The following is a 26,361-nucleotide window of genomic DNA, read 5'->3' as shown; positions in this document are numbered from 1 at the left end:
GACACGCAACATGATTTGACCAGGACTTGTCAGCATGGATTCATGAAACATGTGTGAAACGGGATTGTTTAAGCTGTTAACCATATAAATAAGAAATTGAAAATCCAAGGCACTCTTTTTGAAAGTCAACTTTTCAGTATAACCTTGCCCATTCTCAGTTACTTCTTAGACTAAATTAGTTGATTCATCTTAGATTAAATTATCCATATTTATATTCACCATTTCTATATACCTATATGTACAGATCACATATATAAATGGTCAAGCTTTTTATAGTTGAAGTTGTCAACCGGTCTTAATGATTCCTAAACCAACTCTGCCCTACATGGTGTCATGTATATTTTACTGGTTTGAAGTTTCAAGCTCACCGCGTGGCATACCATTGATCAATTGTTGTTGAAATTTTACTGTATACATTCCCTACTCTCTCTCTCTCTCTCTCTCTCTCTCTCTCTATATATATATATATATATATATATATATATATATATATATATATATATATATATATATATTAGTCACGGTACTCTTCAATTCAACAACCAAACAATCCAGCATTTCAAGCTGATCTTCTAACCGACTTAATAGCTGCAAATCATGGCCATGTCAACTATGGTCTACAACCATCTTCCAACCACTTTAAACACCAGTTTCAATCGGGTTCCTACCATCTGTGCCCCTCAAAATGTTGTTCTTGGTCATCCCAGAACTAAGATGTCGAATCCTGGTATTCGTCTAGCTGAATCATTATCACACCTTCTCCATCTCCATATTGAAACTCCTTCAAGGAAAAATCCTCAATTTTCCAATTGGGATTTGCTTAGTGAAGAGAAACATAATACCCCAACAGTTTCTCCCAAGGAGGTTATTGCTGATAGATGGTGTGAAATTCATGGTAATAAGGATTGGGACAATCTTTTAGACCCCCTTCACCCTTGGCTACGGCGGGAAATTGTCAAGTATGGAGAGTTTGCTCAAGCGACATATGATGCTTTTGATTTTGACTCCTTCTCAGAGTATTGTGGTAGCTGCCGGTACAATCATAACAAGCTTTTTGAGAAATTAGGCCTTAATAAAAATGGTTATGAGGTGACCAAGTACATTTATGCTATGTCACACATTAAGATGCAACAGTGGTTACAGAGGTCAAATTTAACGGAAACCTGGAGCAAGGATTCCAACTGGATGGGCTACGTGGCAGTTAGCGATGATGAGGAGACATGTAGGATTGGACGAAGAGATATTGTGGTGGCTTGGCGGGGTACGGTGGCACCATCAGAATGGTATGAGGATTTTCAGAGGAAACTGGAACCAATCGGGCTTGGAGATTCTAAAGTTGAACATGGTTTTCTTAGCATTTACACTTCAAAGAGTGAATCCACACGGTACAACAAGTCCAGTGCTTCGGGGCAAGTAATGAAAGAAGTGACAAGACTAGTGAAATTCTATGAAGGAAGAGGTGAAGAAGTGAGTTTAACAATCACCGGCCATAGCCTGGGTGGTGCGTTGGCTCTCCTTAATGCCTATGAAGCTTCAGCTACCCTTCCAGGCCTTCCTGTGAGCGTGATTTCCTTTGGTGCACCTAGAGTTGGGAACAGTGCCTTCCGGGATGTGCTTGATGAATTAGGAGTCAAAACATTGAGAGTGGTAATCAAGCAGGATTTAGTCCCCCGAATGCCAGGGGTTGTTTTTAATGAGAGTTTTCAGAAGTTTGATGACATAACTGGAACATTAGAGTGGATTTACACAAATGTAGGAACTGAACTGAGACTGGATGTTAGTTCATCACCTTACCTCAAGCGCGGATTCAATCCATTAGGATTCCATAGCGTTGAGACTTACCTTCACCTCATTGATGGTTTCCTAAGTACAGACTCAGAGTTTAGATCAGATTCACGTAGGGATATTGCCTTGGTGAACAAGGCATGTGATATGTTGGTGGATGAGCTAAGGATCCCTCATTTCTGGTACCAACTGGCCAATAAAGGATTGGTTTGTAATGAACGTGGCAGATGGGTTAAACCAAAAAGAGACCCTGAAGACATTCCCTCACCTATAGGGTAAGCATGTGATCATGACCTCAAAATTGAGGTGCAGGAAAGTTACCAATATTCTGTACAAGCTAAAAACATGGTTATACCAGAAATGTAAAGCATTATTTAAAATTCTTTCCCATGCATATTTATTTTCTTAAATAGTCAAAAATTCTAGAAACACCATATAAAGATGCATAATGAACCAGCATACAAGTTGGCGGCATTAAAATTAATGGACTGAATTCAGCCATTCTAAAGCAAAATTCACACATGGCAGAACAAACTAGGTGCATCTCAGACACTTTGAAACATTGAACAGATCTTCGGACATTTGAAATGAAGTTTCACTAATCCTTGAGTGTTGAGCAAAGATATAAGGTAGCTTGTTTTATTCTGAAAACATATTTAATCATAGCATAGGCTCATTATTATTATTTTTGGTGCATAGCAAGACAACTCCGCTCTGGAACAACACGTTGCATGAGAATCTATTTTCAGTTTGTTATATATACAGCAATTTATTTCTGTGAATACATGGATGCCTCTTGTATCAAGCGGTAAAGGAAGATAAGAAAACACTCTACAGATACGTATTTGGTGTGATCTACTTACAGGCAAGTCTTCATTCAACTTCATGTCCTTGTGCATTGTTCTAATCACTATAGTAACCTACTCGGTCTGATCTTCACTAGAACATGCTGACTGAAGTACATTGGCAGTTCCTCCATCTGGGTAACAGCCAGAAGCCCAGAATCAATCATCTCCTCAAAAATTTCCAAGCATCTTGTCTTGTATATAGTTTCTTTCTATGGTAGGCTCCTAGCCGCGAAGTCCAGGTCACCACATCAGGTGTCAAATTCGTGGCAGGAAGCAATTGGAACAGCTCTTCCATCATTTTCTCAAAAAACCCTGCCCGTCCATAAAAATTGATCAAAATGTCATATGTGCTAATATCAGCTTTGTAGGGCCCCTTTTCCATTGCAATTAAAACTTTCTCCATGTTTTCAAATTGGCCTAACCGACCATACAGGTTCAACACACTGTTGAGGACAAAGGTATCAGGTTCAAGTCCAGATTTATACATTTGGTTTACAATATCCTCACACTTGGCTAAATTGCCAACTCTAGAGTAGGCAGATAGAAGTAGCATGTGAGATTTCATTGTTGGGGTGATTCCTAGCCTCTTCATCTCTTCAAAACACATGAGAACGGTATATGGTGACAAATTGACAGTCAATCTACAACGAGGTTATATTCGTTAGTCTAGAAAAATATCATATGCTAAGTAACAGTAGTCCAACAGTATCTTGACAACAATGCAGGTGATGATTTATGTTGTTTCATGAAAAAAGCTTCCCCACTTCAGTTCAATGAATGTCGTTTTTGTTTCCTTTTTCTCTCATTCAAGAAATATCCCTAGAGACTAAGAGAAAACTACGAGCAGAAAATTACAAGTTCTTGTAAGATTTTCAGGATAAATGCGTGAAGTCTGGACTTCAAGCAGAACAAGTTTTCGAAAGATGTCTGCTAGTTAATTCCTTAGCAACAAAATATTTTCACTTTTTGGTAAAGATATTTACCCATATGTAGACCAGATCAACCGTATGCATCAACCATGATATTAAAGGAAGCTCTGTCTGGTTCACATCCCATGTGCTGCATGAGAGAAAATCCTTTTGATGCACCATATGGATAATCTGCACCACTATTAGGGATAAGAGGGTAAAAAAGTTTCACATGTACCTGGAAGTAACTTTAATAAAGATTGACCTTTGTTGATTTCTCATTGCTACATGATTCCAATTTACTAATTCCCTTGAGAAGATCAATACTCGGCCTCAAAGAACTTAACTCCAATTAATCTTCTAAACCTAGAAAATCAGAACTAACTTATTGGAATCAGGAAGTACACAATGACAAAAGATTTTAAACCTGCAAGCTTCCATGAGTGCATTTTAAGCATAAACATCAGGCCCATGTCCAGATTCTTGAAGCTGCTCAAAAATCTCTTCAGCCTTCTCATAGAGTCCCTCCCTAGCAAAAGCATTAACCAGAGCAGTATATGTGAAGATTTTTGGCTTACACTTTTGACTTCTCATTTCATCAAAATAGAAAATCCTAGTGTTTCTATTTTCTATCAAAACACCATAGGAAAAAAAACAGAGCCGTTCGTGTGACTGTATTTTAAAAAGGAGGGAAGCATCAGATAATTCTCTTGTAAAAATCCACATATCTTGGCAAAATTACTTCAACCGCGAAAGTAAGTCTGAAGTAATCTATCCCATTAATAAGTAAAGAACCTAAAGAAATGGCTATTTCAAGTTCCAATGTCAGTAAAAGCATGCAGTGGTAGTTAATCCCACTCCAAATCTTCAACAAAAGAACCGAAAATGTAGTGCTAACAATAATTTTATCTTTCTTACCGACACAATTGTATCCCATTTTTCGTTCAAACGAAGTTGAACAGCTACAGTAATAAGATTATCCCAAGTAGCATGAGTGGGAGAAATATTATAAAGAGAACCCCAAACTCTATTAGCATCAACCTCCCGATGTGCAAAATCCAAAATCAGCCGAGCAATGGGCCTTAAAACAGGGAAAATTGAATCCACAAAACCAGAACCATATTTCCATCCTTGTCCTCTTAAAGAACCACCTACATGAAGATGTAAAACTATTCAAAATCGATATATATAAGAACATATATACTACTACAAAGCACATAAATATGAGTATGAAGTGCTGAAATGATGATATTACATCGTTTCCTAGACAGTTTTTTATGATAAAAGGTCCTCAATTTTCCACGTTTGTCAATGTAAGCACCATCACGTTTCCATTTCTCAATAGCTATATCATTTAGAGAATTCTTTGCTATCCATCTGAAACCAGGCTTATAGCTTCTTGGCTCAATATAAACTTGGTTGAGCGTGTACCCAAAGATCAACCTAAAGAGGGTATTGTTCCTTTTTACGTTAATGTCAAGTTGAAACCCAGTTCAGAAAAGAAAGCAAATGCCACTTAAACTAGCATAAATATAAGAAAGTTGTCCCATAAAATCAGAAAGTAAATTTAAAAATGGAACTGAAGCAAGAAGAAGGCTGCAGTTATACAGATAGAAGAGCATAGAATTGATTGATTGAACTTAGCAAGAATTCTAAGAGGGGGAGCGGGCCTCCAGTTTGAAAGATTGACGGTTGAGAATTTCAAAGACAACGTGGCAGATAGAGCGAGAATAATGCAGACAAAAATACTTAGAAATATCTTGAGATATGACTTGCAAGAAACCTGTGTTACATTTGGTTATGGGCAGAACCGCCCAAACCACTCAATGCATGAAGCCTCCCTTGATTGCTGCGGATTTGAAGGATGAAAATTTCGACCGTTTGTCTTCTAACAATGGATTGGAGGAAGATATACATTGATCATGGAAAACTATCATTGAACAGGGAAATTATACTTTGAAAAATATTTGATAAGTAAGAATAATCAAAGAGATAAAGGTTTTAATAAGTTCCAGTAACAGCATGAGAATTCTATATCAAACCCAGATCTCATTCGATTTCAGTTCCAAGATCATGCATTCCCAAAGTTTTTTCAATTCCGTACAACATTTGACTGAATTGAACGTCTCAAAACAAATGTCGCATAAAATAAACACTTCTAAATAGTCTCGGGTAAGAAGACAAACTACTCGACTTCAGCCAAATAATCCTCGATTTCGGCTGGGGTTAGCACCCTGCAAGAAAGAGAGCAAAATAAGAGTAAATAAGCCACCAGAAAAAGAACAATTTCATGATAATAATCATTCGGAAATTCAGAGATAAAAATTGCACAAGATATTGGTGCTGACTGCAAGTAAAACAGCACCCCTTTCTCAAGTGCATTTCACAAGGGTCACTCCTGAAGCTTCCCAAAGCCACAAGGCCATATATCCATCATCATAATACCAGAAAAAAGTTCAGGAGGGGGAAAGAGTCAAAGCAGCGCTTGCCTGAATTTTTTGTCGGTTCCAATAATCCCAATTTCAATGTTTTTCCCTGAGATTTGTCCTTCAAATCTGCAATATTGGGAAAATGGCCTGTAAGATATACTAAAGACACCATATTTTATAGAGCACCTCAGACAAACAATTTTTTTCTGAGGTGAATTTGAAATATTATGGATCTTCCTAAGCAGCAACATTTAAAGATGACCAGGCAGAGGGAATTTTAAAATTGACGTTACCCCTCTTTGAGAGTCAAAATAGCAGTATGCACAGCATCATCAAGCTCCATATCATCGGTGTATCTGCAAGGAAAGAAAATAACCAACTACATCTTCAGTATTTCAACAACAAAGAATTGTAAAGTAAGAGAGAAAGTCCAACTCAATTCTGGAAAAGATGCATATTTATTGTATAATCCTTTGCTGGATAAATCAACATCCTAGCTATAACATTTCCTAAAGAGGATTGGGAGTTTAATATAGGACTGACAAAATAAAATTTACTTAAGGCTTATCCCTCCCCTCCAACCACAAACTTTGAGGGAATGAGATATTAGACTATCGAGTGGAAGATAAGGGAATGCAGAAACACTCCTAAGCTTCTTAAGAATCAGCATCTTCCCTTCCTCTGCCTCATTCTTCTTCATCCAAAGGGTTGACATGAAAAAAATGGTAATCCTGTGGCCACTTAACAGAGCAACCACTAATTAGATCATGCAGTGATAGTCTCTCACCTAGATGGAAGATTCCTACTCGTAAACTCATGTGCAAAAGTGACAAAATTGGAAGCCACAACCACCAATACGAAAGGCTACAAGAGAAGTTCTGACTACTATGTGACAGTGACACCACCAATCATGTCAAATACCAGTAAAGAACATAAGAAATATAACATATCAGAGAAACTTTCAATTGATTTTGTTTGAATGCTGAAGTATCAGATTCTAGGGCAAGTACCTCTTCTCAAGAAATGTTTTTGCATTTGAGACATTTTTCCCCATTGCTGAGGCTTTCCATGAGAAATAGGAACCGGACGGATCCACCTAGCGATAAGGAATAGAATCATATGGCTGAAAAGCACATAAGACATTCTATGCAATCTCTACCAGTGGTCATATAATCAAATATTAGCTACAAGAAATACCTGATACAGTTGTGGACCATTGTCATCATATCCAGCAACCAGTAGAGATACGCCAAAAGGCCTTACACCACTACAAAGAAAAAGAAAGATGCATCAAACTTAAACTAGGGTTGCACAAACTTTAATTTCCACATTTTGCTCCAATTCAAATTGATCCCAAATGTAGCAGAAATTTACTAAGTTCAAACACGTGAAAAAGTTGAGATCTATAACATTGCAATTTTTTCAAAAATTCCATTTTACATTATGCAGAAATCTTAAGGCTAAAACTAAATCCAAAGAAACTTAATACACACCAAGTACTAAGAAAAAACCTTATATTAGAATCATGCTACTTTTTTTGGCCAAATAAAATAATGTTATTTTACAAACAAATAACTCGTGAAGAAAGCCACAGCCTAAAATTTATTGACAAGAGACTACTTAAGTCCTCAAACATTTAGACTCCTCAAACTATTTTTCATAATTATGAGAAAAGAGAAAGGCAAGGAGAAGAGTAATAGTTTATGAATATAAGGACACAATTCTTACCCAGACTGAGTGAACTCCTGCATAACAGCTGCAGTTTCCCTTACAAGTTGTGTTACTGGAATTGGTTCCTGCAAAGACAAAACTCACACGTTAGAAAGCCATGCAAGAAACAATAACATATAGCGTTCTACTTTTAAAATAAAAAGTAAAGTTACTGAACAAATTTGCAAAGGTAAATGTACAGATAAGACTTTGACCAACAGACCAAGGCTGCAATTTACACCATGATTTATCTGAGATTAAATTTCGCCAGATACATGATGAAGAAGTTAAAGAAATTAAGTATCATTAAGAGCCATCAGCACCTTATACAATCTATGATATTGTTCTGCCTGCTTCCTACTTTTCCGAACCAAAACTCGAAAATCAGGACCCATACCACTGCAGAACAGAATGAAGATTTATGGTTGAATATATATATATATATATATATAAGTATCACAAATAGAGAAGTTATATTAGCGGCAAAGAACTGGATTAAAACATATAAATTATCACAAGTATACTTATTTAGAAGCCTAATAATCCCACCTGCTAGTTTTAGTACAGAGAAATGCATGTTAATTGTTCACTTTCTACAGGCCCAACTTCTTTTCCAAAATCAAAAGCACGGTCACCTTTCTTTTGTTGGAGATAGCAATTGTAATAAAGACCTCATGCAAATAATGATGTAGCATGGAGGCCAGCAAGGATAACAAACCATATAAAAGTGCCCATATAACATGGGAAACCACTTAAAAAGCTTTCTTACAAAACTTGACAAGACAAAAAGATCATAACTAACAAATTCTTTGACAAATTAGATACGAGTAGCATGACTCTTTATATTTCAGTTGACTAAATCATGTAGAGATAATTTCCTAATGGTTTCAGCATAGAACAAAAAAAAGAGAGAGAAACTTTTCCAAAGAGAATAGCTTCCATGAAACACCAGGCAGGCAATGTACTGGATATCCAACATTTAGACAAAAAAAGTATTCTAAAATGGACCACCTAATGAAACATGAAGTTACTTCGTTTATAGTGCTCCTTGTGGAACCTTCTAGTTTGTTTAGTCAACCATTTCACAGATGCACATGTCACTCAAGTTATTAACAAAACACACAGAGAATCATGGATGTAAAATGTTGGTGTATGATCAAGCCATATTTGATGCAATATAAACCTACTGATAATCAGATTCATACATCCCCGACTAAAAAACTAAATAACTGAGCTTTCTAGATACTTGTAGACATGAAAAACAAACCTGTAAACAACTCCAATATTTGGTGTCAGACACTGTATTTTCTGAACCTGAAATCAGACATCGAAGAACCACATTAACCATTGATCAGCTTGAAAGTAGAAATATAATAATCGTGACTTTCATTAGTTCAAAGATTATAAAAGAATTACTTAGTAACACCAACTTCATGTATATGATACTATAGTTTAAAATTGGCTTCCTAAAACAGTCATAGCATCACATATTTTCTAGAAACATAAATTATAAATGACAAAGCAAGTACAATCATTACAAGTTTATGTTGCTCAGACTCAGTTGCATTCAATTATTTCCTTGTCTTGGCGGGCTGTAACCCCAATAACCAAGCTCACGTTGACAACATGGTTGAGGCAACATAGTTGCAGCAAGTCATTTTCATTCTTCAATTAACATATAAAGTTACTTTCTTTTCTCTAAAAAAATCAGATTATAAATGTAAAAATAAAGTTGTCTAAAGTAAATCCACAAATATACTTACAGAGGTTTCATCAACCAAGATTGAAGGCAATTTCTTCTCAGTAGCAATTACCACCCCATTGGCAGCTGTAATTTAAAACCCATCATCAAATTAAACCCAATGTATTTATTTATTTATTTATTTGCAAGCATAAAAATTAAACCAATCAACAACTTTTTCACCACTTCTATAATCCATAAACCCATATTTATAAATAAAATAAAATAAAGAAATAAACCTTTGATTCCAAGAGATGTTTGACCCGACCCGACCGCAGTCAATGCGTGCTCGATCTGAACTAGCTTTCCTGAAGGACTGTTCAAAAACACAAAAAAATAACACTAAATTCTTTTATTCGAAAAAAATAAAAAAATAGTTCATAAATAAAATTAATAACGGCTGAAGGGATAACCTGAAAGTTGTGAGAGAAAAGGAATATTGACTGTCACCCATGGGTTTGATTTACGGAGAAACAAAATTACGATAAATTTAAAAATTCTAAACAAAATGGAAAAAAAATTATTAAAAATGGTTTAAAAAAAAACGAGTGGCGAGAATGAAGATTGTAATGAAAGAAAAGGAAAAAAGGGTTTTACTTTGGGAGTGGTTTCTGAATGGGAAGAGAAGCAACAGAGCGGACCTTTTAACAGTTGCTAGATCGAAAGCTTTCTTGTACGGGAAGAATGAAGCTTTATCGAGGTGGGGTGGGCTTTGTTCGGAAAACACAATTTTCAAACTGGGCTTTAAGAAAAGAGAATAGTTTGGGCCATGTGGGGCTCATAGGCTGGGCCCATTCTTTGATAGTCGATTGATAAGAAAATAAAAAGTTGATGCGGAAAGTCAAAAGCAAAAAAACGAAGCCAGCTAAGGTTGGCCTGGGATTCAAGATTTTGTCAAAGAAGGATTTAGTAGGGGCCATGAAGAAAGGGAAAGAATCTAAAGAGACGAAAGGCATCAAATAATAAAATCTTAACCAATCTAATCTAGCGCCAAAGTTTGATCCCTACGTAATTGAAAAACTCAAAGCTCAATTTTTATTTAACTCACGATTGAATTTTGTTTTATATGTTATTTGAACTCGACTTACAATAGCGGCAAATTATTTGAATTTAATTCAATTAAATTCAATCATAGTAAATTCAAATAAAAATTTTAAATAAATATTAAATTTTAAAATTTTAATTCAAAAATAAAATAAATTTGTTTAATTCTAAATATATTAAAAATAATATTTTTTAATTTTTTTAATATATATTTTTAAAATAATTTTTTGAATCTTACAAATTTGATTTTTTGAACAATCAACCAGATTTGATCTGATTCAATTAAGTTAACGCACGAGTTTATTTAATAAGTAGTTTTATCTATGTATAATTCTTTTTCAAAAAAAATTTTAAAAGAAAATACAATTCTAAAAAATCTCATTTTTTATCAATTTATCAAACAAATATAAAAATTACAAAATATATATATTTTTAGAAATTAATTTTTGCAAAACAAACAAATAAGTTAAATGTTGATTCTAAAATCTAGTTTAATCATTGTCATTTTTATAAAAATATGTTTGAGATTTAAGGTTTGAATTTTTTTTTAATTTTCTTTTAAAATTTATATTAAAAACAACATAATAATTCATTACCTTTCATGTCATATAATGTGATTAGATGAGTAAGTTGAGATATAATCAGTAGAACCTACTTAGTTTTTATTTTTATTTTTTTCATTATACAATATTATCATAATTTTTAGGTGAGTAAATTCTACTTCTATTATATGTGATGGATAAAGGTGTAAACGAGTAAAATATTTGATAAATAATTCATGAATATATTTAGTTTTTTTATATATTTAATTTTTAAGTTTAACAAATAATTATAAATAAAATTTAAGATTTTTAAATTAAACGCATAAATTGTGAACATTAAAAAATTAATTTATATTTAGTTTATTTGTAAAAACTAATAGAATGTTCGATGAATAGTTCATAAACATATTTTTATTTGTTTATATTAATTTATTAAAATTGATAAACAATCGTGAATCAAATTTTATGATTCAATAATTAAATAAACAGATCATAAATATAATTATATTCGTTCATATTTGATTTATTTACGCCTCTAGCGATGAAAAACAAACTAAAAAATCATATAAATTTTAAATTAGAGAATAAATCAAACCAAAATATTATTGGAGAGCTTGATTAAATTATTATTATTGTGGATTGATCTTTCCAACATTATCATTCTCCATAATTTATCTTCAATTTTGTTTTGGCAATTAACATAATTGCCAAAAAATGAAATGATATTAACTATTTAATAACATAAGGCACTGTGTTTGTGGTTATAATGCTTCTTCATGTGATTTGAGGTGCTGTTTCTTATTTCCAATAAAGTGGGAACAATTCTAACCCAGGCTAGGGTTCCTTAGGCACTACAAAGCAGTGACATAACCTCATCATTTTATTAAAGGCTAAAATTTAAAAATTTCTCAAATTTAGAATCTAAAATATTATGAATTTTGAATTTTTATGTTTGATCATTTTTCATAAACCAAAACTCTCAAAAAAAAAATTTTTAATTTTTTTAATAATATTGTTATTTGCAATTACCAATTTCACTTCTTAGATGGGTGATATGGAGTGAAGATGGACCATCATTATGTGTGGGTTACAAATTGTTCGTGGCAAACTAGATTACAAGTATTTTTTTTTTTCTTGGTATATCTGTTTTATTTTAAAATTAATTTCTTATACATTTTATGTATTATGGGTTACATTGCTTTATTCATCTTAGGGTGGATTTGGATCCCAATGTACCTTCATTGAGTTGTAATTAATTATCAAAAATTACTAATAAGATTCAAATGATAATCTAGTGATTAGCATTTGATTAAATATAACACAAAATTTTTATTAAAATTTTCAGATTTAATTCAAAAATTTTTTTCAACCATAATTATAATAATTTTTATTTTTATTTTAAATTTTATTAAAATTAATCTTATTATTCATTCAAATAAACACTTAAATTGTAATTGTGCGCTACTTTTTACTATTATTTGTCATATGTGATGTTATTTAGATCATTGTGTGGCTCTATTCCATTTTTCCGTCTTATATTATGCAAATATTGTAGTTTTTCATATTTAATAGTAATAAAAAATGGAAGAAATAAAGGTAGAACACGGACTCACACAGATACTAGGCCTACGTACACTTAACAACGGGATGAAGGCAGCAAAAATGCGAGACCCAGGCCACGCGCCAGCTATTAGGCCGAGAACGAAACAGTGTGTTCGTCATATTTTATTTGTTAGAAGGGGCCCAAGAGCAAAGCTCAAACCGCCACTTCTCGGGTAGCTATATAAATACCGTAGTAACCACGCCACCTTGCCAAACAAAGGCTATCTTTTTCTTTTCTCTCCAAAACAGTGCGACGTGTTGGTTTCAAAAACAGTGAAAACTTGCGTTTAAGCTTTGAAACAACGCCGTTTCCGCCATTATCTACTATACTAAACTCCATTTTTCTCGTTTCGGTAATTTCCTCTATTTTTCTCTGCAAATCTTCTTATTTTTTTAATCTTTTAAGAATTTTATGATGAAATTTACGATTTTTTTTGTTAATATTTGATTAAAAGAATGGCGATAAAGTAGGTGGCTTTGCTCTTTCGATTTTGAGATTTTGAAAACGCCAAATACAGACTCTTCGCTTTCCAGGTTTAGATCTCTCTTTTTTTTTTTAATCATTGAATTTATTTTATTTATATTTTTTTTTGCGATGATGATTTTCTCCTCATTGAGTTTAGTTTTGTGGGTCGATTTTCTCTGGAAAATAATATTAACAATTGACAGCTTTGTCGATTTATGTATTCTTAAGGGGAATTTCGCTGAGTCCCGTTTATTTTTCTTAAATAATTAGTCTTAAATTGTAATTATTTTGCTTAAAAGAACATAAACAAAAATAGGTTAAAGAACGTAAGCAAAAATAGGTTATGATTGTTGAAGTAATGGCAACTTTGTGTTTGGTGAAAAAAAAAAAATACTGATATTGAATGCTTATATATATATATATATTTATATGTTTGCTGTACTGTTAATTTTGGTTGAATTACTGCGATGGATTTTGGTAATGAATTTTTTTGTGTATTCTAATTGTTCATCCATTTGAATGGTTGCTTGCTGGAAATAATACAAAAGAAATTCAACCATATTTGCTTTAAAGATTCTGATTTGGAAAATCGGATGATTATATCTTGCTGGTGTTTGGATAAAAATGTGATATTATAATTCTTGGTTGCTGCTGCCTATTCTCTTTTCTCAACATAAGGAAGAAAATTGATATGCTTTTGTTATGGCTTATATTTACATTAAGGAAGATTCTTTATGTTTTTGAAAAGAGATGAGCAGGAAAGTAAGGGGAAGGAGACAAGAAGTTCATATATGTTGTATGCTGAAGATGTTTTATACCTTAAAAGAACTTGGCTACAGTATATAGCTTCAGCTTGGTCATAGCAATAACTTAGTTCTTAATTTAACTGCTTTGACCAATTAAGTTAGATCATATACACCTTCTTTTAGTTGCTGTTATTGTCATTATTATTATTATTGAATTTGACAGCGTGTCCTTGTGAGCAAAATGGATGATGAGGAGCAGAATAGTGTTACTGGAAGTTGTCCTGAGTTTGGTGCAATCTTCATGTCGAACAATGCAACAAAAAAAGAATGTTTAAGAAGAAAAGTTTTTGCCCTCCCATATTCGCAGTCCCACTTTGTGAAACAGGTTAAAGCTGGGATGATTCTATTTCTGTTTGAATTTGAGAAGAGAGAACTGCATGGTGTGTTTCAAGCATGCTCTGACGGTGCAATGGATATTCTACCTCATGCATTCAGATCATCAGGGAAGCAATTCCCTGCACAGGTATGGGTACATTTATTTTTATTTTTTGTTTTATGTGTTTCTTCCATCTCTCAATGAAGAAGGATGCATTTTGGAGTTGGCGCTAATCCTTACAGATTTTCATCCAGGTAAAATTCACCCCTTTGTGGTACTGTTGTCCGCTTTCTGAAAATGAATTCCGTGATGCTATCAGAGAAAACTATTTTTCCAGAAACAAGTTTAACTTTGGACTATCTGAAGATCAGGTCTGCCCTTCTATCAAAATCCAACCTGAATAAATTTAAATGCCACCTTTTAAAAATGTTTTATTCTTTTTCTCTTTGTTTAAATATGTAGGTTCGAAGGCTTCTATCATTGTTCAGTTTGAAGAGATTGAAAGATCAGGCACCTCAGAGACAGTTGGCTGTTGCAAGGCCAAGTGGGTACTCTACAAGTAAAAACAGAAGACCAGTTGATAGGTTGCCAAATAGTGACCAGGTACTGGGTAAATATGATGTGGACAGCCATCACGGTCCAGTTATCTCAACGATGCACCAAGGGGATTCTTTCTATAATGATGACAGAGCAACTGATGGTGGCAGATTTGGAACATTCAATGATGTGGGATATGAGCATAAAGCCAGTGCCTTCTTAAATGAATGTTTTCGGGATCTTATGGCTAAAGTTGGAGGGAACACAGATGCTGGTGAAAATGCCACAAGTAATAGGGTGGACAATGAATGGAATGGCATTGATCTTCAGCCAGCAGTTTCAATTGGGTATTCTTCAGGTAATTTCAGAAGCATTTACAATGATGTTAGGTTTGCAAACAGTGATAGGATTGAAAGAAAATGTTACAAGGATGATGGTTTTCCACTAACCATCTCAACAGCATATCCTAGTTCTTTTCCCTCTAAAGTTAATACACAGGTGTATTCTAGTAAACATGTTCTAGAAACAGATTCGTTTATTGATGACCCAACTAGGCCATCTTCAATGTTCCTTCCCTCAATGGAGATGCAAAACTCCAATGTTAGTTATCCAATGACTTTTGAAGATTCAATTGTTACAACTACTCTTCCTTATGATCCCAATGTCCCTAGTATCAATTATAGGGACTCATCTTTGGGGTTCAATCAGGGTCATGCTCCATTGCAAGAATATTCTAGTTATGATAGTTTTGTTGGTAAAGCCCTTGGTTCTTCCCCAAATCAATCATTTCCTTCATTACTAGAGACCAGAAGGACAACCATAACCCCTGATTTCAACTCTGATTCTGGGGACTTCATTCCATTGCCTTTTCCTAATCAGTATGAACGCTCCAGCAGGACTAGCCAGCCAAGCCATGACTATCTAGATGACCTAGCAGCAGAGTACTCTAACAAAGAACGCTGTGGTGATCTTTCCCTTCTGAAGCCCTCTTTAGCACCTGTTCCTTCTGAAATTAGAAATAATGTCACAATAAGTGAGCATTCAACCTCTTATAGAACCTGTCCTAGCAAGTTTCCTTCTCTCGCCTTTTCTGACAGGTATCCTGCATTATTACAAGACAAGCATGATTATCAAGTGCCAGAGCATGAAAATGATGCAGAATTTGTTAATGGTTTTATGTTTAAAGAGTGCCAGCACCATGGTGACTCTTTTTATAATGACAACAGAGCAATTGAGGATGGCAGATTTGCAACATACAAGAATGTGGAATATGAGAATAAAGAGAGCCAGCATCAGCTGAATGTTCATGAATTTACAAAAGTGGACTACCATGAAGTTACTTCATTGAGTCCTGCTGCATATCCAGATTGCCAGAAGAAAAGGAGTAGTGTGTTTTCTCGCCTGGCTTTGCCTCCTAAAGGTCGTGAACAAGAAAGTAACACCCCTCCTGGCACAGCAGACATCAATAGGCATACTTCAGTGGATGAAGTCATGGACATGCTGCACCAAACCCGTTACCCTTGGGTGAAGACAAGATGTAAACAGTTAGTCAAGCATCAGGATAATGCTGCCAACCTTAGGGATAAAAAACAGGCCACTGGGAAAGATGGCTTGGCTATGATCTCAAAGGAGATGAATGTGAAGCCTACCTCGTTCAGCAAGGAGAATAGCAGCCAAAAAACTGAAGAGACAACTTTTGTGGATTTCAAACGTCGTAGTGCAGTGAGAAAGAACCTTGAAGATGGTAAGAGTAGAAACCATTGTGAAACTCTAAATAACAAGAGTGCATCAGCTGCACAATGCAAAAGGAGAAAATTGATTAGGCCAGACTTCTGTGTGAATGAGTCATCTGACATGGGCATATCAGGTGATACTTCTGAAAATGTAATAGCATCCTCAACAGAATGTTCTGTTAGTAAAAATGCTGAAAGTATCAGGGTTTCTGTTTGCCATGCAAATGAAAATGATATTTCACAAAATGTTAAATTGCCAAATGTGATATGCCAGACTGCTTTAGAAGGCAACAGCTTTGACAAGGGAAGTGGCTCAAACTCAGAACAATTTAGTATGGAGAGCTTTGTTGCTTCGAGATGTGCTGATGAAGGTGGAAAAGAATCACAAAATCATGGCATCTCAAGCATGACTTCAGTTTCTCGTGGGGATGCATGTATTGAAATTGAGCAAGATTTGGCTACTAGAGATATGGGGATGGATGGATTATCTCAAAATCGTAATGCCGTGAGCCATTCCATTCTTGAGTCAACTCCAAAAGTTTGTGAAGACAATGATGGTAATGGAGTTGCAAAGAGTGAGTTATTTTACAATATTGAACAGATCAATGACCTCTTCCCTGTTGGTGGATCTATCCATCAGCAATGTGAACTAAGGGAATCAATGTGAAAGGCCCCTGCCTGGAGGCCTTATACTATTGTACATTTTTTTGCAGAAATGAGACTCAGAGAAATCAAGCAGCAGCCATCTTTTGGATTTGGTAAGAGACAATGAGAGTCAAATTTTGGGAGCACCAACTGCTTAAATACGCAAGATTCATAGCATGAAATACATAATGAAATACTAGATGTGGAAGTACTTTCTACAGTCTGTGAAATTGGTTTTTGGTCAAATTCTTGAAGATAGCTACCAGGTTTTGTGGAGCAGTTGTAACATGTTCATCAGGCAACGAAGAGCCGTTTCATGCCAACCAAAATTCAATAGTTATGTCATGAGCTTTGTTTACATTGATCGGAATGATGACCAGTTCATGGAATTTCTCTACTCTTTTGCCCTTTTTTTTTTTTTTTGGTTGGTGGAAGTTCTTTGTTTGGTAAAATTCGTTTTTGCTCGGTGATTTATTGTAATTTGGTGTTGCCTGGCAATTTGGATCCAGGCCTTGGACTTGGACTTGATGTTTTTGGCATCAGGATGGAGACTATTGTTGAATCTTGCTTTCATCTTGGTCCTTTGAAAATGACTCATAATCAATCTCCAGCAGCCATATACTAAGAACGTAAATGGAAGTGAAATATGTTAGGGAAGCACGTAGAAGGAAGTGAAGTATGTTGGGCTATAGCTTCCTCCCAATATTTTTCTTCTGACCAATTAGAGTCAGTGGTTCAATATAAGAGTATTTGATTGTCTGAGTGTGATTAGAATTTAAAATTTTCATTAGCGAAGTTACGGAATTATTACATATTTTATTAAATATTAAATATTAAATTTATATGATAAATTAAAGATATTCAGTGAACTAATATCTTAGCATCATTGTATGTATATTTAAATCCTATGAAAATAAAAATTCCAACATTTTTTTTCCAAATAACTTTACAGAGTTAAAATTTTAATTACAAATTTGATATAATAGATATATAAAACTCAAAGTCTGTGGCAAAAGTGACAAATACCTAACTTTTTAATATGATAACAATCTTAAATTATTGTTATATAAATTGTCTTTTATTATTTTAATTATCAATTATGATTGGCTCAAACGATAATGTTTTTTTTTTTTTGGTTATCTAAATTTGAATTCATTAAAAGTTTCTATGAATTTAGTAAATTTAATATAAATAAATTTATTTGAATCAATTGAAAAATATACGTAACAAAACTTAAAAATTTCTAAAAAAAATTAACTTAATTTAATTAATTATATTGATTTCTTTTTAAATATAAAAAATAAAATAACCGAAGTCTTTACTTTTTAATAAATTTGCAAAATAGAATATAAGTCCGTTTCCGAGCGGTCCAAACTGAAGCTAAGCCTTTCTTGTACAGGCGCACTCCGTCGTCTTCTTCTCTCTTCTGTACCATGTCGGAGTTCCGTTAAAATTTTAACCGCGGAGGAAAAAAATGTTGAGGAATCTACGATCTCGGAGGCGGCCACGTTACGGTGCACAGGTATGCGCCGTGATCTCAGCCCTTCTCCTCTTATTTTCAGTCTCTCTACTCCACACCCGCCTTTCTCTCTCGTCCAAACCCCATATCTATCCCCACCATTCCTCCGTAGACAACAACAACGACGACGTCGTTTTCCATACTAACCCTCTCGTCTCCGATGATGACGTCACCACAACCACCACCTCCTCCACCGACGACAAAATTGACGAATTCGACACCCTCGAAGAAAACGACACCTTTTTAACCGAAGACGACAACAACGAAATCGAGCAAGTAGAAGAACAAGAAATCACGACAATGAATAAGAAAAACAAGATCTTTTCATCTGGGCATTTTTACTTCGACCATTTAAGCGGGTCAATTAAAAGAGTTTTTAATAAACGTTCGATTCAAGATTGGGATTATGATGGAGGGTTTTTGAACGAAGGGTTTTTGGGAGACGATGTCAAAACTAAGGCCGCCTTTGGATCCGATGATGTTCCATTGGATGAGGAAGTTAGGGGGAAAATGAGTGAAGTGGAAAGTGTTGAAGACGCTTTATTGCTGAAGAAAGTGGGTGGGAAAAAGGTGAATCCTTTGAGGGAGAAATGGGGCGATTGGTTTGATAAGAAAAGTGATTTTTTGAGGAGGGATAGGATGTTTAAATCAAATTTGGAGGTTTTGAATCCGTTGAATAATCCTTTGCTGCAAGACCCTGATGGGGTTGGTGTAACTGGGTTGACTAGAGGGGATAGAATGGTGCAAAAGTGGATTTTGAGCGAATTTAAGAAGGTCCCTTTTACTGTGAAGAAGCCTTTGGGGATTTTGGAGATTGTTGCAGAGGATGAAAAAGGCGATGAGAGTAAGAAAAATGATAATGCAAGGAATGTGATAAGCAAAAGAGAAAATAGTAGTAGTAAGGATTCGAGTTCAAGAACAAATGAGAATAAGAGTAGTGATAGTAGAAGGAGGAAGAAAGAGGCCAAGAATATAGATATAGAGGCTGATAAGAGTAACACTGAGTTTTCGGGTCATATATATGCGGATGGAAAGAGATGGGGTTACTATCCTGGATCGGATCCAAGGCTGTCTTTTTCGGATTTCATGGATGCATTTTTTAGGAAAGGGAAATGTGATATGAGAGTTTTTATGATGTGGAATTCCCCTCCGTGGATGTATAGTGTTAGGCACCAAAGAGGGCTGGAAAGTCTGCTTGCCCAGCATCGAGATGCTTGTGTCGTAGTGTTCTCTGAAACCATGGAGCTTGATTTTTTCAAAGACAGCTTTGTCAAAGATGGGTAAGTTTTGTTCTGGTTCTGTTTTTTGATTTAAAATATTTATGGTTATATAAATGATTTCTTGTTCCACACAGTTACAAAGTTGCTGTAGCAATGCCAAACCTTGATGAATTGTTGAAAGATACACCCACCCATGTATTTGCTTCTGTGTGGTTTGAATGGAGAAAGACAAAGTTTTATGCTACCCATTATAGTGAGCTTCTGCGGCTTGCTGCTCTTTACAAGTAAGTTTGCTCATTTATGCATATACTTTGTGAAGTTGAGGATGCAGTTTTGAAATCGCTTTATGAATTTGCTGGCATACATGTTGGAAGATTGGATCTTGGTTCAATGAATTATGCGCTTTTCTGCTAGTTAAATTCATCTCTTTTTGCTTTTTGTTGTTATTATATATCCTTGGGATTTTTAGATAAACTAAGGTTTTAAATCTGTTGGTACATCAAAATTAAATGTGCTTAACTTTTATGGACACGTCCTTGAGGGTAAAGGGAACTAACTGCTAAATCACGAGCTTAAAGTGATGCAAAGGGAAGTTGTTTTACTTACTAAATGTTGAGAACCACGATGGATGTATTTGGAGTTGTGAGCTCAGCTGTCTTGTGTTTAATATGGTAGATGTGTATGGTTGCTCCTAGTTTTTGCATGACATGCAGGATTTATGAAGAAGTCACTGTTTTCTTTCTACTTAAGTCGAACTTTCTATACCATTGGTTTTAATGGTCTGCTACATGTCAGACTTTGGTAGGTTAGACTGCTGCATTTTAGCTTCAAAGTTTACAGTCTTTTTTTCCTTGTTCTCTTATTCCAAGCACGTCTTTTGTTATCTATGTTGCAGATATGGTGGCATTTATCTTGATTCTGATATTATAGTTCTGAAACCATTATTGGCACTCAATAATTCTGTTGGCCTGGAAGATCAGCTTGCTGGAAGTTCTTTGAACGGGGCTTTAATGGCTTTTGGAAAGAAAAGGTAATGACTACACTTGGTTTTTACTATTGTTTGCTAGTTTCTACTTTGGCTGAAATTACTGTTGCTTATACTGGGATTTTTTCAAATAATATATTTGTAATTAATTCTTAAAATTACGTGGGCAGTATTTTAGGGTGTAACTCTCTAAGTTGCTATTTGGTCTGAAGGGCTTTTGCACTTGTGTTTTGAATAGTTTTGCCACTTGACTGCTAACTTCGTTTTCGTAGCATGCTTTTTTTTTTTTGGTTATTTTGTGCCATCATATTCATTTCTTTTAAAAGAAAAAGTCATTCTTCTTTTTTTCTTTCTTTCAATAATTTTTAGAATAGAGAGCTGTATCTTTTTTTTTTAATTTATTTTGTGTTTAGGCATAATTTCTTGGAATGTATATTTATGGGTACCTTGTTTAAGAATGACTGTGGTACAAATGTTTCAGTCCATTATTTATATCTAGTTTCTGTAATGAGAAGTTTTCTCTCAAAGATTTGGGTGGAAAGGATTGGTTTTGGTCAGGTTCTTTGAAAGTTGAGAAGGATCGTTTATAAGTTTGTTCGTTTCTTATATGCTTTTACTGGATTGTTGATTTTCCTTATACCAGCAATTAAATCATTTCTTTGATTTTTGCATTCTCTTGTGCAGTCCCTTCATAATGGAGTGTTTGAAGGAGTTCTATTTGACATATGACGATACCCAGTTGAGATGGAATGGGGCTGATCTTCTATCAAGAGTTGCAAAAAGGTTTTTGAACAAAAAGAAGACATCCGTCAAACTGCCCGAGTTGGATGTGCAACCTTCCTTTGTTTTCTTCCCTATTAGTTCTCAGCATATTACAAGGTACTGTTCCATGTACATCCCCATCTCTTGAAAACCATCTTTTCAATGCATGTGTCTGATAAAATTCAAAATTCGAACGCACTTTGGGGAATATGCATGTATGCACACATAAACATGTATTCATGCCTGTACATGCTTACAATCATATGTATATTTGGCTCTTACCATTGCAAAAATCTGACTAGTGAAGCATCTCTATGCCCCCCAACTCGAACTTTGTTCTCATACTGCTTTTTTTTTCTGCTTCTCCATGGTGATTGATTAGTTTCTGGGAGATGAGGTTAGTGATTGGTTTCTTTTATTATAATATTCTTTTTGTGCATTTGTCTTCCATCTAACTGGGCGACTATGATAGGTTTTTGACTAGAAAAACATTTTAATTTTTAAATAATGGATCCTTGGATTTCCAGGGTTAGCTAATCGAAAGCAGAGTTGTTATAGGATAACATTTAGTCATTTGACCATCTCCTTGATATTTCAGTAGCCTCTGAGTGTTGGGTGTTTCTTTCAAGTTGCCTAACTCTGTCGAACCTAGAAATAAAAACTTTCTTTTACCAGAAAACAGATTGTCAATAAAAGGTATTACCTTATAATTGTGATCCTCACGGCACATACCACTGGCATTTATGAGGTCAAATGTTTATATTATGGTTGCATGAGAAAATTTTCATGAGCTTGCCTTATGCCTCTTTGGACAGTCTCCAAATTACACTAGTTGCACATCTTTTCATCTGAAGCCTTAAATTCGTCTTCTGACATAACTACTTTGGATAAAAAACAGATACTTTGTTGCACCGACGACAGAAACTGAGAAAACACAGCAAGATGCTTTATTCAATAAGATTCTGACTGAGTCTGTGACGTTTCATTTCTGGAACAGCTTGACATATGCTCTCATTCCAGAGCCAGGGAGCCTTGTAACCAGGCTTATTGACCATCCCTGTATTCATTGCTCTGAATTGTTGTGAATTTCACATCATTGCTGGTTCTTGTCCAAGAATTGACGAAAGCATTTCTTTAACCAGCAATTGCAGAATCCCTTGCTTTGTGAAATTTTGACATTTTGAATATCATGGTAGAAATCCTTATAATTTTTCAGTTTTCATAATTTTATTTGTTCATATTTGCTAAATGAGTAGGCTGTCCTGCTAATACAAAATCTTTTTCTTTTTTTTTGTAATTTATTTTTCGATTAGGTTCAGCGGATAATGTACCTTTGGCATTGAGAGGCAAATAATACATCACCATTTTCAGGACATAGGATAGTTCATGAATAATAGTTTTAACAAATATCTATCGTTCATGCTTTTATTTATTGACTATAATAATTTTTATCAATGATGTGCATGCTATCACATTGACATTGTGCTGGTATATATGTTGGCTTCCTGTGTGTTGTAGTTAGGACTGACAAAACCCATGATACAAAACCCAGGACAGTGGAAAGCCAACGCAAAAAGAAATGGAAGTTGGTCGGAATTATTAAAAAAGTGGTGTCTTACACTAGATATTTAAAAGACTTGATTGATCGTTGAATTCTACAAGTTTGTGTTTGTTCGAAGACTACTGCTGCGCTGCCTAACATGGGCAGAGCTTTTCTCTAGATCCTTTTCGCATACACAAAAAAAGTTTATGTGAGTTAACCAAGCAAAGGATCATCATCATCATCATCATCATCAACAACGTCTTGGTCTTAAAATACAAAATATTTTATCAACAAGGCAGGCAGCTCACTCTCCCATTACCGTGCCGACCAGCACCATTATGATTGATTCCTAGGGCATTTCTTCCTGCCTCGTCGATTACTAGATATATAAAAGGAAACAGTCTTAAAGTTCTGTACATATAGTATATTACACTTCTAATCCATGGCATTAGGCCCAAAGCATCTTCTTCTCACAGGATTCCACACCCATTGAACCAAAAATCTTCTTCCCTTGACTCCATTCAGATTGTACCCGTTCCCCCAGGAATCCTTGTAAACTTTACCCACATACCCACCCCCACCACCAGAACCGTACAAACCTAGACACAGGTCTGCAATTTCGGTAGGTGCAGTTGGATCATCTCCGGCATACCATGCATTAACCAATGGATTACTTGACACTTCTGCTAGCTCATGAGCGATAACACTGATCATTCCATCGACTCCTGCATCCCCATTTGGCGCACGCATTATGTTGTTACCTCCATTTGTGCTTGGTGGTGGCTTCCCTGAGTACTTTGGCCAGGCAAAAGGATAGGCGCACATGCCTGGACACTGAGCTCCACTATAACCAATCCAAGCATAAGGAACTGTTACACCAACAATGGTTGGGAAGGTGAAGTAGTGAAAGCCACAGGCTGCCCTGCAGAAATCCTCAACGTGGACATCAGAAGAAGTTAGCACTAAATAGAGGCCATTGCGAGGATTGAGAGGCAGTGGCCTTGGATAGGAAGCGACTGCAGTTTTGATGATGGATTGCATTGATAAACGACTTAGATAAACACCATGGGAATACCTGGAGTCATAGAACTCTCCTGAAAGAGAAATGCTACCGGTGATGTTTGATCCTGTTTGGTCAGTGTAGAGCCTGACAGTTTTCCACCAATCAGCAACAGAAGGGTAAGGAGCTGATGAAGACAAGGAATAGAGGAAGTCCCTTATAGTAGCTCGGTGGGTCGGATTCCAGTGACCATACCAGATTATGTACAGATTGATAGGTGATGCAAGGACAGGACCCATGTGGTACTCAAGTTTAACTAGGTCTGAAGAACCCTCATAGTTCTCAGCTTGGTTAAACTGAGTGTTTTGACTCCATGAAAGGGCCAGAGGAAAGTAAAGGAATGATAATAGCAAGAGAACATAACAACAGAACTTGTGCATTTTTTCTGTTGCTGTTTCTTTGAATGTTGTGGGTTGTGACAGATAGGAGAAGAGAGAGATTTCTATATAGAAGGAAAGGATGTAAAATAGATGGAGGGTGGTTGAGATTCTTCTTTTCTTTGTAGTGGACACTGTTTACATAATTCAACTGTCCATCATTGTCTACTTTTTAATGATAACAAAATTGTTCTCCTTTTGTTTTTCTGTTCTTTAATCTTACACATATTACATAAATGAGTAGGGCTAACAAAGCCCTCAATCAAGTGATTGCAAAATATTAATGGGATCAATAAGAAACCTATTGTTTAATACCATCGACATTTGTTACTGTTTTGGCTTCTGATTCCTCTCTCTTAACAACTTAATCTTAATGATTTCACCTATCATTTTGTATCTCTAAAAGTGGTTGAGGCAAAAACTAGATAGATCTTAACCTTGACTCCTTGTGATGATTTTTTTTTTATTGTTTGTTTAATATAATGAATGCATTATAACAAACATAATTATGTATTTAAAGTTTATATAAATGTCATTTGTCCTTAATCAAACCTTTGATAATCCACAGGCATTGCCCTCCCATAGGATGAAATATTAACATATATCTGCATTTTTTTTTTTTTTGGAATTTAAAGTATTGACCAAGTTGTGATTAGCATAAAGGGTGATAGGAAAATGATGAGAGTCAAAACCAGAGAGTAAAACAAAATGATGGATGTACCCTGCAGTAAAAGCAAGCATGTGATACCTTTTTCTTCTTTTTCTCCCCTTTACACTACACCTCTTCTCTCAATATCTTTGACTATCTATGTTTTCTTGAGGAACAAATTTTTCAACCACATACATAATACTGAAAATTTATACAGAAAGATTAATTTGCACACTTCCTATTGCACTTCCATAGCTTCTTTTAATGATTGTATGATTCTAAATCCAAAAATGAAAAAAAGAAGGAAAGCTAAAAGGAGAGAGCATAAATTAAGAGTGTTATTCAAAATGAGGGATATGTTCCAATATGAAATTTCCTCAAAGAAAAAGTTTGAATACTTGGGACAGAAGAAAATAGCTAGCTTACGCCACGGGTTAACCGGTTTTGTCTTGTACAGCAATGTCATTTATACAAAAGTGGAGTGGCAAGTCGCTTTTGGATTTATTAATTCCATTAACATGTAGGCTTAGATGAGCTGAGAGCTCACAGAAGAACCATGTGACACTTAATTATGGTGGTTTTTCCTTAACAGTTATTTTGGAAAGAGAAAACTTTGGTAATCATGCAAAGGCAGAAGAAGCATGTGATGGGCCATAAGCATCTTCAACTTCCCATGCCTTAATTATAGGGGATGATTGATTTCTTAACAAGGGAACTCCTTACACCCACCTAATCATCAAAGAAGCTGTTTTAAAGTGGTAAAGATGCACCCATTTGTGATTGAAAAAGCATACATATTCTTTTAAAAAATATTCGTGTCCAACACATATTTAATAGATATGAATACAAAAATCTGATTATATATATATATATATATATATATATATATATATATAAAACTTAAAAAGTTGAAAATGTAGTATCCTAAATATTTCCGGATTTAACACTCACCCCCAAGTCCGAATAACATTGTAAATCAGCGGCCTTTTCCACTTCCAGGGTCGCTTTTCAAATTAAGGTTGAATTGAATATCATCTGCAGTTATAAGTCTTGGGGTGCTTTTTTTACTCCTACTTGTGAAATTATGCTGGTCATTAAAACATTCAATAATGCTAGAGTCTTCGGAATATCTAG

The 26,361-nt window shown here is 34.9% G+C and overlaps 3 protein-coding genes, 1 long non-coding RNA gene and 2 pseudogenes across 13 annotated transcripts; 3 read left to right on the top strand and 3 right to left on the bottom strand.

The window, feature by feature from the left end:
- The first annotated feature begins 525 nt into the window (after positions 1–525).
- LOC111274817 (phospholipase A1-Igamma1, chloroplastic pseudogene) lies at positions 526–2,365 on the top strand (annotated as a pseudogene).
- Positions 2,366–2,498: 133 nt separating this feature from the next.
- Positions 2,499–5,463, bottom strand: LOC111274199 (uncharacterized). 2 transcript variants are annotated; one of them, XR_016334070.1, is made up of 5 exons: positions 5,325–5,463; positions 4,460–4,692; positions 3,969–4,070; positions 3,617–3,741; positions 2,499–3,274 (listed from the first exon to the last, which is right to left on the bottom strand). It is a non-coding gene; the product is annotated as an uncharacterized LOC111274199 (long non-coding RNA). The 2 variants fall into 2 exon arrangements; XR_016334071.1 differs by having other exon boundaries at positions 2,499–2,945.
- Positions 5,464–5,570: 107 nt separating this feature from the next.
- On the bottom strand, positions 5,571–10,083 carry LOC111274818 (proteasome subunit alpha type-2-A). 2 transcript variants are annotated; one of them, XM_022859738.2, is made up of 12 exons: positions 10,019–10,083; positions 9,835–9,920; positions 9,661–9,737; positions 9,444–9,508; positions 8,948–8,994; positions 8,004–8,079; positions 7,699–7,766; positions 7,168–7,237; positions 6,981–7,066; positions 6,264–6,326; positions 6,031–6,096; positions 5,571–5,775 (listed from the first exon to the last, which is right to left on the bottom strand). In XM_022859738.2, exons 2-12 carry the CDS (start codon positions 9,873–9,875, stop codon positions 5,727–5,729), a joined length of 708 nt encoding a protein of 235 aa, XP_022715473.2. In that variant the 5' UTR covers positions 9,876–9,920; positions 10,019–10,083; the 3' UTR covers positions 5,571–5,726. The 2 variants fall into 2 exon arrangements, with proteins under 2 accessions (XP_022715473.2, XP_022715475.2); XM_022859740.2 differs by lacking the exons at positions 8,004–8,079; positions 9,444–9,508 and having other exon boundaries at positions 9,835–10,083.
- Positions 10,084–12,818: 2,735 nt separating this feature from the next.
- LOC111274815 (uncharacterized) lies at positions 12,819–17,871 on the top strand. Of its 6 annotated transcripts, none has more exons than XM_089755716.1 (5): positions 12,819–12,962; positions 13,065–13,143; positions 14,045–14,344; positions 14,452–14,568; positions 14,660–17,871. In XM_089755716.1, exons 3-5 carry the CDS (start codon positions 14,063–14,065, stop codon positions 17,132–17,134), a joined length of 2,874 nt encoding a protein of 957 aa, XP_089611842.1. In that variant the 5' UTR covers positions 12,819–12,962; positions 13,065–13,143; positions 14,045–14,062; the 3' UTR covers positions 17,135–17,871. The 6 variants fall into 6 exon arrangements, with proteins under 6 accessions (XP_089611842.1, XP_089611840.1, XP_089611844.1 ...); XM_089755714.1 differs by having other exon boundaries at positions 14,440–14,568; XM_089755718.1 differs by lacking the exon at positions 13,065–13,143.
- Positions 17,872–18,488: 617 nt separating this feature from the next.
- Positions 18,489–22,971, top strand: LOC111274811 (uncharacterized protein At4g19900-like). Of its 2 annotated transcripts, XR_002688265.2 has the most exons (6): positions 18,489–19,911; positions 19,986–20,135; positions 20,747–20,881; positions 21,521–21,715; positions 22,497–22,790; positions 22,912–22,971. XR_002688265.2 is itself a non-coding variant. In XM_022859728.2 (5 exons), exons 1-5 carry the CDS (start codon positions 18,587–18,589, stop codon positions 22,681–22,683), a joined length of 1,992 nt encoding a protein of 663 aa, XP_022715463.2. In that variant the 5' UTR covers positions 18,489–18,586; the 3' UTR covers positions 22,684–22,971. The 2 variants fall into 2 exon arrangements, 1 of the variants encoding a protein (XP_022715463.2); XM_022859728.2 differs by having other exon boundaries at positions 22,497–22,971.
- LOC111274812 (protein EXORDIUM-like 7 pseudogene) lies at positions 22,877–24,916 on the bottom strand (annotated as a pseudogene). The gene has a single exon (XR_016334275.1). The product of XR_016334275.1 is annotated as a protein EXORDIUM-like 7 pseudogene (transcript).
- Positions 24,917–26,361: the final 1,445 nt, after the last annotated feature.

This window comes from Durio zibethinus, chromosome 26 (genome assembly GCF_047325235.1).
Source record: "Durio zibethinus cultivar Kanyao isolate XHJ-2024 chromosome 26, ASM4732523v1, whole genome shotgun sequence".
Taxonomy (NCBI): domain Eukaryota; kingdom Viridiplantae; phylum Streptophyta; class Magnoliopsida; order Malvales; family Malvaceae; genus Durio; species Durio zibethinus.
The sequence above is the reverse complement of the archived record's forward strand: the minus strand, read 5'-3'. Positions and strand labels throughout refer to the sequence as shown.

What these genes read in the sequence shown, in the direction of transcription:
- LOC111274818 (XM_022859738.2), bottom strand. Translation starts at nt 9,875, where the DNA reads ATGGGTGACAGTCAATATTCCTTTTCTCTCACAACTTTCAG. An exon ending in ATGGTCCACAACTGTATCAG is followed by an intron (nt 7,067 to 7,167) that starts GTATTTCTTGTA and finishes CCTTATCGCTAG; the next exon opens with GTGGATCCGTCCGGTTCCTA. An exon ending in ATTTTGACTCTCAAAGAGGG is followed by an intron (nt 6,097 to 6,263) that starts GTAACGTCAATT and finishes CCAATATTGCAG; the next exon opens with ATTTGAAGGACAAATCTCAG.
- LOC111274815 (XM_022859735.2), top strand. Translation starts at nt 14,063, where the DNA reads ATGGATGATGAGGAGCAGAATAGTGTTACTGGAAGTTGTCCTGAGTTT. An exon ending in GGAAGCAATTCCCTGCACAG is followed by an intron (nt 14,345 to 14,439) that starts GTATGGGTACAT and finishes TAATCCTTACAG; the next exon opens with ATTTTCATCCAGGTAAAATT. An exon ending in TTGGACTATCTGAAGATCAG is followed by an intron (nt 14,569 to 14,659) that starts GTCTGCCCTTCT and finishes TTAAATATGTAG; the next exon opens with GTTCGAAGGCTTCTATCATT.
- LOC111274811 (XM_022859728.2), top strand. Translation starts at nt 18,587, where the DNA reads ATGTTGAGGAATCTACGATCTCGGAGGCGGCCACGTTACGGTGCACAG. An exon ending in CGGCTTGCTGCTCTTTACAA is followed by an intron (nt 20,136 to 20,746) that starts GTAAGTTTGCTC and finishes TCTATGTTGCAG; the next exon opens with ATATGGTGGCATTTATCTTG. An exon ending in AGTTCTCAGCATATTACAAG is followed by an intron (nt 21,716 to 22,496) that starts GTACTGTTCCAT and finishes GATAAAAAACAG; the next exon opens with ATACTTTGTTGCACCGACGA.